Consider the following 11,420-nt stretch of genomic DNA (forward strand, 5'->3'; position numbering starts at 1 on the left):
GGGGGCGCGCGGGCGGTGCCGAGGGGCGCGGCGTCAAGTGCGTCCTTGTGGGCGACGGCGCGGTTGGCAAGACCAGCCTGGTGGTGAGCTACACCACCAACGGCTACCCCACCGAGTACATCCCCACGGCCTTCGACAACTTCTCGGGTGAGCGCCGGGCCGGACGCGGGGGGCCTCGGGCTGGGGAGGGGCGGGAGCTCGAGCTGGGCGCGCTGGTGTGCGGTCCCGGGGCAGCAGCGCGGCGGGACAGCAGCAGGGCAGCGGCGGCGGCGTCCGGCCGACCCGGTGTCCCCGGCTTTGGCTTCGAGAGAGCTGCCGCACAGGTGCCCTTTCCACCTGCGGCCCTCCCCCTCGGCTGTTCAGTTCCAGCGCCTCTCTTCCCGGCGTAGCCGCAATTGCTCGGTGGGTGGGAGACCGGGAGCACCAGCGAGGGCTCGGCTTTACCGGAATGTTCCTTTCTTCTGCACCCAGCGCCAGCCTAGCCCGCGCCCCTCCTGCGCCGGCTCAGTTTCTGATGGTTGGCCTCGTCCTTCCCAGTCTGTCTTTAGCTGCAGCAAGTTTTCACCAATGGGCCCTTGTATCCTACAAAGATAAAGGAGACCTTTACCTTGGTTTTTAAAGCCTTTCTGGAATTTAAGAAAAAGTTAAAATTCACAAAAGCTACTGTGAAAGGTTGCTCCTAAAAAATTTGCCTCCCTAATCTTCTCCAGGCTCAATAGCCAAAGCCTGATTTCCTCGGTCTCAGACTTCCCTCAGAAGTGCAGAGGGAACCCCTCTCTACCTCCCTCCCTCCCACTATCATAAACATAACCAGAAAGGTGGTCAGAAAGAGACAAATTGCCTAACGGAAGCAGAAACCCTCATGGCTTTTCTGGATGGTGGTCCTTGCCCTAGCCCCATCTCTGGACTCTGGTGGAAAGGTGAGCTACTTTCCTCTCTCAGCTTCTCAGCTTTTCTTTCCTTTTTTTTTTTTTTTTTTGAGACAGGGACTCCCTGTAGCCCCAGCTGTCCTGGAACTCACTATGTATACCAGGCTGGCCTTGAACTCACAAAGATAACGCCTGCCTCTGCCTCTGCCTCTGCCTCCCCAGTGCTGGGATTAAAGGCATGTGCCACCACGCCCTACTAACTTTTCTTTTTAATCCTTTTTGCACTGACATGGAGGAGTACCGTTTTCTATACACAGGGTGATAGGCAGCCTGTGTTTGCACAAGTTCTCAGAACTGCTGGAGTTTTGTGATAAACTCTGAAGCCAGGGGTCTTTTTCCCAAGAGAAAACAGAACTATCTGAGGTTTTCCACTGATTTAAAACAGTGTAGTTTCCCACCTACTCTCCCATCCCCCTTGTTTGAACACAGGGCCTTTGAACAAGTGTGACAGGAAAATAAATCTTCCAGGGTTGGGAGGAAAGCACTGGCCTTCCTGGGTGCTTTCTGGGGGTCAGGGATTTGCTGCCTCATGCTCTGTGATGGAAGTAGCCTTGTTACATTTGTACACAAAAACACCTCCAGGAGCCTCTGGTTTTAGCCAAGTCCTTAGCTCAGTAGACAGCCCAGAACAGGAGCTCCCAGCCCTCAAATGTGGTAAAAGACATCCTGATAATCATCTTGCTCTCTTTTTTTTTTTAGCTGTGGTGTCGGTGGATGGGCGACCTGTGAGACTACAGCTCTGTGACACTGCCGGACAGGTCAGTATCAAGTTACAGGGCTCAGTGCTGGGAAAGGAAACAGCCTTTTAAAGGTTTCCAAACAACCTTTGACATGTTTCCAAATGATTCCCTTAGTAACTAGGTCATTGTAAAACTTGGTGAAGCAGGCCCACCCCTGCTGCGGCTCCTCTGAGGGCAGTGGGAGGAGGTGAGGAGGCCTAGAAGGACACCCCTTGGCCAGTGAAACAGAGTCTGCCTGTTCTGGGCAGCAGGCAGGGGGAGGCAGTGACTGAAACAGTTTTTATCTTAACAGGAGTTTCTGATAGCTCTCACTTTCTGGTTTGCCTGAAAAAACAAAACAAAACACAGTGATGATTTGCAATAATTTCTGAGTCAGCCCTTGATATCTTAAAATCACTTTATTCAAGACTAAAAAGCCAGATATTTTAAAAGTTTGTTTAAAGAAAAAAATGGACCTTACATTAGTGAGCATTAACATCTACTTTCCCCAGTCCTAGAGCAGAGACATGATGTTCAGGGCCATCTGAAGTTGGATCAGGGAAAGGTTACTCTCTTTGGTTATTCTTATCTTGAGGGCAGGCCACTGGAAGAGGTAGCCAGGCAATGATGCAAGGGGCATGGATGTAGTATCCCCTCAGTGTCTTCCAGAAGAGTTTTGGAGCTCAGTAAACATTCCCCAGCAGAGACTGCATCCAACACAAGGTCATGTGGCCTGTGAGCACTCAGATGCCCAAGTGACAGTGAATGTGTCTCTCCAGAGACACGTGTCTGGAGCTGGCAACATGCAGGAGGTAAATGTGTTCGCTTCACTTTTCTGACCATCTGTGCTTATGAAGAAGCTGTCTTTCAGTGTCACCCAGGTCTCAGCCAAGCTAGGACCTCCAGGTCACTGACTTCTCCATGACAGCAGACTTGGGCCTCTGGACTGGCTTTATTCTTTAGACCTCAGGGTGACATAAGACTGTATTGCCTTGATGGATCACCAGTCTGGTGGTAACTGCAGCAATGTGAACTGAAGCCCAGCCTAAGAGAGCGGCTCAGCCTCTTTGCTATGAGCTCAAGAAACCAGACACAATCAGCATGTTCATTTTGTGGGAAAGTCACATCAAAAGCCAAGCACAGTGGTCCATGCTTATAATCCTAGCTCTCGGGAGGCTGAAGCAGGAGGATTGGCAAAAGTTTGAGGCTAGCCTGGGCTATATAGTGACTTCAAGACCAATCTGGGCTACAGAGTAAGACACTAACTCAAAAACAAAAACAAGCAAAATTGCCAAGCATAGTGGTATATACCTGTAATGTTAGCACTTGAGAGGTGGAGACAGGAGGATCAGAAGTTCAAAGTCATCTTTGGCTCCATAGGAAGTTTGAGACCAGCCTAGACTACATGAAACTATCTCAAAACACAAGCAAACAAAGAAAAAAATTATTAAAGAGATAATTTCCCTGAGTCTTTCCTCTTGTGCATGATGTCCACAGAGTTGTTTTTGCACAAAGTGAGAAGGCTAGGTTCTCTCATCTGTAGAACATGGACAGAAGAGTATCCATTGGCTGTGGGCAGCCTGAGGGCCAGATGGAAGGAAAGGCAGAAAACATGAGGAGCCCCAAGGCACAGATACCATACCCCCAGGCATCACTGTGCCAACCCTCAGATGTCTCTTGCTGCCACATTGGCCTCTGAGGGGTGGGCTTTCCTTGGAAGACAAATCCTAAGCTGGGGTCTGGCATACCTCAGGGTTCCACATGGTTTAGTGCATGGACCAGAATGTGCCAGGCATCAGGGTATGCACAATTGTGGGCTTGCCTGCTTCAGACCCTTAATCTGAGGAAAGACAGACCAGTTTCCAGGCGTTCATGAGGAAAACAGCACAGTGCAGGAAAAAAAGCCTTGCCCCAGGCATGTTCTGCATGCTCTTTAGAGGGAGCAACATTTTAAACCAGGAATTGTTAGAAAATAGACTCAGCATTTCCAAGAAGGAGTTAAGAATTTTCCTTAGTATATCTGCCTAAAAGCCAGGGAGTAAGCCAAGAATGGTGACTCAGGCCTGTAATCCCAGCATCTGGGCTATTGAGGCAGGAGAATTGCAAGCTTCATGCCTGCCTGGGCTACAGAGTGAGTTCAAGGTATATAGTAATACCCTGTCTTTAAAAATGTCAAAGAAGCCGGGCATGGTGGGGCACATCTTTAGTCTCAGCACTCAGGAGGAAGAGACAGGCGGATCTTTGTGAGTTCGAAACCAGTCTGGTCTACATAAGCGAGTTCCAGGCCAGCTGGGGCTACAGGGAGACCCTGCCTCAAAAAAAAAATAAAAATAAGAATTTCAAAGAAGCATAAGAGTCATCTTAGAAATGTTTTCACAAAACTGATTTATAATCAAGGAAAAAATAATTTGGTATTAAACTGGTGCTGGGCTCTGCCTGACTTTCCCCAAGTACTAACCTGGTGCCGTGCTTCCAACTTGGAGACTAGCTGGCAGAGAACACGCCACAAAATAACCAGCAGGGTTCATCTAAAGAGCTATAGAAAACCAGTTTTAAAGACTGTTTGCAAGAAGCACGTGCTGGCGAGAAAAGGACCAGACAGGTGAGTGCTTGTTTTGACTGCAGCAAAGGTGGTCAGAGTGGTAGTTCTACCCTCCTTGGTCCTGATTTGGTAATCCAAGTGTGAGGGATCTGACAGGACGCTCACCTTGTTCAGCCGAGGAGCACATCCTTCAAGTGGGCAGGAGAAGGAACGGGAGCACAGATTAGCCAGGTCATGGAGCACAAGCATGGTGTCCCTGGTTGCTGCTGAGCTAGAAGCATGGCTCCACTAGTCAAGCACATGCCCAGAATCCACTTCTGGTGCCTTTGAGTATTGCTGTCAGGGAGGGCAGTTAAGTACTTAACAGTGGACTTGTGGTCTCCTGTGCATATAAAGCAGAGATGGATGGATGGTTGTAAGAAATGTAGTTAGCTTAGGAGCAGCTAGAGTTGCTAAAGGATGTGTGTTCTGCTGCAATCGCCAGAGGAGTCAAGAAATTCATCAGTTCTGATTCATGACATACTTGGAAAAATCTTTATGCTAAAAAGAAGAATAAACAGACCAGAAGGAAGCTGCAGTCTTGTCCTGTCTGTCTGCCCTGCCCTCAACACTGTGGTATCCACACCATAGGCCTAACCAGGGTATGTTATTACCTGGCCTTGGAACCAGTTCCTTGAGGTTGTGTTGTGTTATAGCACAGCTCTAAGGTTTCTGTTCCACAGTGCACGGTGGTTGTTTCTACTTTACCTCTCCATCTCCTTAGCTAGAGTCTCAGAAGTCTGGGAAGCAGTGTTCCAAAGCCCAGTCACAAGGCCACCACAGGCTTCAGGGTGTAATCAAGATGATTACTTTGTCCCTTCATTCCCCACTCCCCCACATAATCAGAGCCCAAGTCAGTTCTATGCTCCCTGCTCAAGGCCCAGCACAGAGGGAGTGATCTGGGAAAGGTTTCCCAAGCCAGCCCAGCTACCAGGCTGGGTTTCTGCATTTGTTCTTTCAGCACAAAGTTGACAGTAAGAAACTGAAGTCATTCTTTTTTTAGCTCTCAATTATAGGGACCTCACCAGGGACAGAAATGCCCAGAGCTGCGGGGTTCTCCGCTGAACTCATTAGCTGTTGACTCATGTGGCCGCTTGGTTATTGACCCACAATGGAAAAACCTCAGACAATGAAGGGCTAATGCAAATAAATGATGTTGGTTCCCTTAAACCTGAGAAAGCGGCCATACATAGAGAATCATGTCTTGTAAATAGGAGTTTCAGTAGTCAGGGCTGCCAATTGAGTAATGGAAAACATTGAGAGCATTTAACTTTTTCCTGCCTTGGGAAGTCATCAGCAGTGGATGCTGGAGGATGGTGGTATCCATGGACACATTGGTGAGCTGGTGTGAAAGCTTTCCTGGGACAAGGCTGAGCTGGAGTTTCCTGTGGGTAGGGCATGGTACTGAAGAGCTCTGTAAGATGTTTGAAAGGAGGAGATGCTAACGTGGATGCCTGGTGCATTTCTGTTATGTGTAGTCCAGAGTTTGGCGAGTCTGTAGGTAGAGACTGAAGAGCAGCATCCAACAGCAAGCCGGTCAGTTTATTTATAGTCCACACTTACCTCTCTGGATCATAGGACAGGTACACCCACTCTGTGGTCTGTTATCTGTCCAAAGCACTGTGTAGAAGCTTTAGCCACTGGTGGAGATGAAAGAAGGAGCAAAGCTATAAAAGGAAAAAGAAAGAAATAGCCAGAACAGGACTTTGTACACCAGTGTCTGTGGGTGAGAGTGGGGAGCAACCAGTTCAACTCTCAGTTGGTTCTAGTAGTAGCCTACAAGGATCCCCATTTCCATTTCTCAGTCTGTCTTGTTTCTGATTAACACAACTCTATATAGTGTGGGAAAGTGGGAAGAATTTGCATGTGTCAAAGTTGTACTCTGGCAAGGCAGTGCAGGAACTCAGAGGGGAGCTCTGTCACTGGGTCAGGTTGGAGTGTTGGAGACCATGTGTGTTCTGACTTCCAGAGAAGCTGAGTCCCAAGAGTTGAGACAGTGAGTTGAGGTCACTGTGGGCTGAAAGCCAGATAAAGTGAACTGTCTCCAGATCCTACCTGCTTTGTGTGCTTTTCTATAGCACATGGCATGATGGTTACTAGCACTGAGCAGACAAACGGCATTTCGGAGTATTAGGCCTGTGCTGGTCCTGGGAACTGATAGAGGCTGTACCTCTGTCCTAAGGGCAGGCAGGGTCAGGTCTGAGACACTGGCAACTCTTCATAAGAACATAGGCTTCCTGTGACTAGTCAGGCCTGGCAGGCCACTTATTAAAATGATGAAAGCTAACCTGAGGGTAATGGCCGTGTGCTTGGTTGCAGGACGAGTTTGACAGGCTGAGGCCTCTCTGCTACACCAACGCAGACATCTTCCTGCTGTGCTTCAGCGTGGTGAGCCCCACATCCTTCCAGAACGTCAGTGAGAAGTGGGTACATGAGATTCGGTGTCACTGCCCCAAGGCCCCCATCATCCTAGTGGGGACACAGTCGGACCTCAGAGAAGATGTCAAAGTTCTCATCGAGCTGGACAAATGTAAAGAGAAGCCGGTGCCCGAGGAAGCTGCAAAGCTGTGTGCCGAAGAAATCAAAGCTGTATCCTACATTGAGTGCTCGGCCTTGACTCAGAAAAACCTCAAAGAGGTGTTTGACGCTGCCATTGTTGCTGGCATCCAGCACTCCGACTCCCAGCAACAGCCAAAGAAGTGTAAGAACAGGACCCCAGACAAGGTACGGGACCTGTCCAAGTCTTGGTGGAGGAAGTACTGCTGCCTAGCCTGATCCTTGCAGATGGCAGATGGCAGAAGCTGCAGCAACTCTATACAGTGTATGTGTGGGTGTGTGTGGGGGGGGTGTATTCGCAGGAGGAGTCCTCAGTGTGTGTACCCATCCTTCCTTAATTTCCTATGTGCGAGCTTAGGGTTGAGAGTCATATGCAAGATAAGTTAAAGACATTTGGAAGTAAATTAAGATTTTTTTTTTTTCATAACTCTGGAAACTTAGAGCTGTAGACTTCTGGATTAATTTATATTTCATATGAGAAAGGCTTTTCAAAGCTGGATGTCAGGATGATGTTTGCTGCATTGTACAGGGCAAAGGAAAACGTGACTAATGACCCTCTCCTCATTAAGGGCTACTGAGTGCTCAGTGCATGACATGCACACACCAGGCACCATGAGAACAAGTCCCAGCTTTGAAACCATACAAGTCATACCCATTCTTCTAAGAGCAAAAATCTGAAAAAAAGAGAAGCTTCTGCCTACAAAACCTTACACCCATCCCTTTTGTGGTTCGCTGAGACTCATTTGTTTAGGATTTTAAAACAACCAAAACATCCCACTGCCAAATCTGACTATTGATGGAAGTATACATGCTACTTGCTTATTACTGTTTTTCATCACGTGACCAGTTGTGTTGATACCATATGACGATGGAAATGCCCCGCAGAAGGCAAGTGCTGGGTTCAGCGCTGGTATTTTCTTCAGGGAATGACTCACACTGCAATCAGAGTGTGTGCTCCTTGCTTTCAGGACTGGCCTGTGCACTGGGCCACCTGTGTCCTGGTGATGGGAGCAGAGGGAACACTTGTCTGCAGGCTTTAAGCTGCCATACTCATGTCCCATTTGCAGGGAAGTGGGAATCTTGAGAGACCACAGTAGATAGTTGTGGGCCACATGCGCCTAAGTCAGCTGAAATGTCCTTGTCTATAAACACACACACACACACACACACACACACACACACACACACACACAGAGCTCGCTTGCTGATGGGACTTTCAGACACACAAAAGCACAGCTGCAGATACCATGGTGGTGTGCCTTCTTCCTCTTGTTACCTTGAACAGACATCTTTTTTTTTTTATCATTTTTATCTTAATTTACACAAGTCCAGACCTTCTTAAAATGTGGGACAAGCATCCTTTTGGACCCCATAGCTTTCAGGGCCTTGGCTAGGGCAGCACTGTCCTGAGGGCCAGGTATGCACAGGGGCCACACTCAATTCAGCACCTTCTTCCTGGAGAAGGGGGCAGTCAGAAGACCACACTTGTGACACATGTCCTTTGAGGTGGGGACCTTACAATTGACTCTTCTGAGGCAGCCCTGTGTCAGGAGAGCCTTTCACAGTGTGGTAGGCACTTCTAAGACACTGCAGGGATCACACTAAATCACACCTTCTAGCTTGCTATGGACAAGGCAGAGTCACCAGCTAGGGACACCTCTGTGTGGCCAGCCAGTAACAGAATCTTCTGTCTGTGGGTTTTGTGTTATTTTTTTATATTAAAAAAATTTACCTTGCATTTTTCTATAGAAAAAAAGCAAAAGATCAGGCCATACTTCGGGTCAGGGGCTTTTTCCTGCTAGTAAATGGGACTCAAGGATTGCTTTGTTTAACAAAGATTAATCACTTAACCACTAAAATACATGGACTGTTTGTGACTAGCTTTTTAGCACAGTGCGATTGCTAGCAGCCATACTTTCCTGAAGCGTTTAGTTACAGCCTGAGTGAATACATTACTTCACTTGTGGAAATACTTGGAACAGACCTAGTGACTACATTTATCCTGCTGTGCTTGGCTGTCTGTGGAAAGTCAGCCTCCCATCGGAGCTCTGCCTATTCTGTGCACAGAATGTGGGTGGGGAAAAGTGAGTTATTTAATTTTAACTTCTATAATAAAGCAGACGTAACAGAGAGCAAGCAAATGAGCTTTGGGAATACAAACTTCAAGTTTTATGCCAGGACTGTCAGGCCTCACACCCTGCCTCCAGGCCACTGGGGAAGTGGCATGAAGGATGCTGTGTGGTCCAGTTCTGGAAGCTTTCTACTAGGACTCAATACCCCTGGACTGTTTATGCCACAAATCTAGTGGATTGACACTTCCTGCAAGTTTTTAATGTTACTGCATTTTATGGAATCATAAGGTGCACTGTACTTGAGGTTTTCCTGCATTTTTTACTTTGTGAAAATAGAGGTTGGAGCTGAGAAACTTTAACAAGTATGTGCTTGAGTAAAATGTAAAGTTAGTTCTCTTCAAAGCTGAAAAGTGGCTGAATGTGCAGCTTGGTATATCAGGGGGATTCTGTGAGACATGTGTGTGAAGATGCCTCTTCAGCCTAACACTCAGTGTGGGCTAACGTACCTGAAAAACACTGTACCAGTCTCCAAACTGTCATTTCTTCTCACCACACATGTACAAACAGACTTTCCATAACTTTGTTCTCTGCTTCAAGACATGTAAGCAGCTACCCAGAAGTCTCAAGCCAAAAGGGGAGCCTGGCTCCTCTGCAGGTGCCTTACCAAGTTGTGCTTTTCTGTTTTCATGTGTCAAAGATGTTGGACAGAATCTTGTACTTGAAAATGCTATAAATGAGATGCTACGAAATAAATTCAGACCTGTGGACGTAGCCCCCCTTGCCCATTCTACCAAAGGGAATAGAAGCTCAGGCATGCCTTGGTCTGGCACAGGGCAGGAAGCATCCTTGTGTTTGGAGAAAGCATCTAGTATTACATCTATTCAACACGGGACTTTGTGGGCTTCAGGTTGGTCTGATGATCAGTACTGTCTGCATAGTCTGGGCAGGGCAGGGCAGGTCACACAGATCTGTCAGAGCCAGGACTTCAGAAATGTTCAGTGTCGGGTAGACTTGAGGGCCTTGTGTGAACACCCAGTCTTTCTCTCCAGGCATGAGTCATGAGTACTCAGGGTGGCAGGGATCAGTAAGGCACAGGGGAGGAGGACAGAAGCCAAATACCCCATCAGCCTCCAGTAGCACAGCTGAAGCCCTGTGTGCTTGTGTCCCAAGGGTGCCAGGAATACAGTGTGCTCTGTGATTCTGAAAGTTTATCTCATTGTGTCCAGAAGGTGCAGCTTCTATAGGTGTGATTCCAAGGAGGTGACTGTTCTAGGTGGCCAGAAGTCATAGGATGTAATGCCCAACATGAACAACTTGAAGGATTTCTTTTGGTATCAGAGGTCACATCTACTGTCAGCTGATTCCATTTGGTCTGGGCCTGAGGTGAGGCAGACTGTCACAGGGGAGAGACCTGGTACACCAGAGCTGCTCACCTCATAGTGGCCCAGAAACAGAGCGTGTGTTTGCTAGCAGAATTCTTCCCCCTTCGTTCATTCAGGCCCTCAACCTATCAGACCGCCCACATTCAGGGTAGGTCCTTACCTCAGTTAATCCCTTTTGGAAACCCAGAGGTATGATTTACTAATCTTGGCAATATTCAGTCCTACCAAAATGATGATTGAGATTAACCAGTTACCTGGTGGCAGACGGACCTGTCCACTCCATTGCCCACTGTGTCACAGCATCAGCCTACAGCTTTTTTGAGTGCCTGCTGGACATTTGGCCATGATGGTTAGGAATACTATGCAGAAAGCAATCAGACTTCCTCTTATTCCACATGTGGCCAGAGGCCCAACAACAGACTTCACAACCCTCAGCAACAACCCCAGAGCAGCAGACCCCAGCTCAAAGGGACTTGGATCCCTTTCTCTTATCTCTGAAACATGCTGATAGGTCCATTCTTAAAGATGATGGGGGGGGTTGTTTCTCAAGATTTATAACTTAAAGGGGGTGAGGCAGATACCCAGAGAGCTCTGTAAGAGGAAATGAGGTGCAAAAGACCCAAATCAGGATACCTGTCAGACCTAAAGTCAGTCTGAGCAGGACAGGAATATGAGAAGTGTGGCTGTGGGAGGAGGGAGGAGAGGCTGAGCTCTGGAGTCAACAGCCTGTGCTTGAATCCCAGCGACACTACTTACTGGTGGTGACACTACTTACTGTGAATGCAACCACCAGCCCTAAAAGGGACAAACATGGTGCCCACCCAGTGGACTGAGGAAAGAATGGATTGGGTGTGAGGTGCTGGAGCACGGAAATGCTCAGTACAGGCCTTTTCTGTATCCATGGTGGACCTAGTCAACAAACTCCACAGAGGCAACTGCCACTGTTGGTTTCCAACTTCAGTTGTTAGACTTTAAGGTTCACACTTTTTTTTGAGGGGGGGGAGTCTTTTCAAGACAGTGTCTCCCTATAGCCCCAGCTGACCTAGAACTTAATATAGAGACCAGGCTGGCCTTGAACTCACAGATATCTACCTGCCTCTGCCTCCCAAGTGCTGGGATTAAAGGCGTAAACCACCATGCCCAGCTAGGTTCACCCTTTTGTAGAGAATGCCACACTCATT

The 11,420-nt window shown here is 48.0% G+C and overlaps 1 protein-coding gene across 1 annotated transcript in view; it reads left to right on the plus strand.

Moving 5' to 3' along the window:
• Nucleotides 1-2: 2 nt before the first annotated feature.
• Nucleotides 3-11,420, plus strand: part of Rhou (ras homolog family member U) — a gene marked incomplete at its 5' end in the record, with an annotated part of 70,482 nt that continues 59,064 nt past the window's right edge. Inside the window, 3 exons of the mRNA XM_029569725.1 lie at nt 3-147; nt 1,629-1,687; nt 6,549-6,953. Of these exons, the coding sequence (XP_029425585.1) occupies nt 3-147; nt 1,629-1,687; nt 6,549-6,953 (609 nt within the window). The remainder of the gene's footprint in view (nt 148-1,628; nt 1,688-6,548; nt 6,954-11,420) is intronic.

Source organism: Nannospalax galili, unplaced genomic scaffold (genome assembly GCF_000622305.1).
Source record: "Nannospalax galili isolate Female #2095 unplaced genomic scaffold, S.galili_v1.0 scaffold702, whole genome shotgun sequence".
NCBI lineage: Eukaryota > Metazoa > Chordata > Mammalia > Rodentia > Spalacidae > Nannospalax > Nannospalax galili.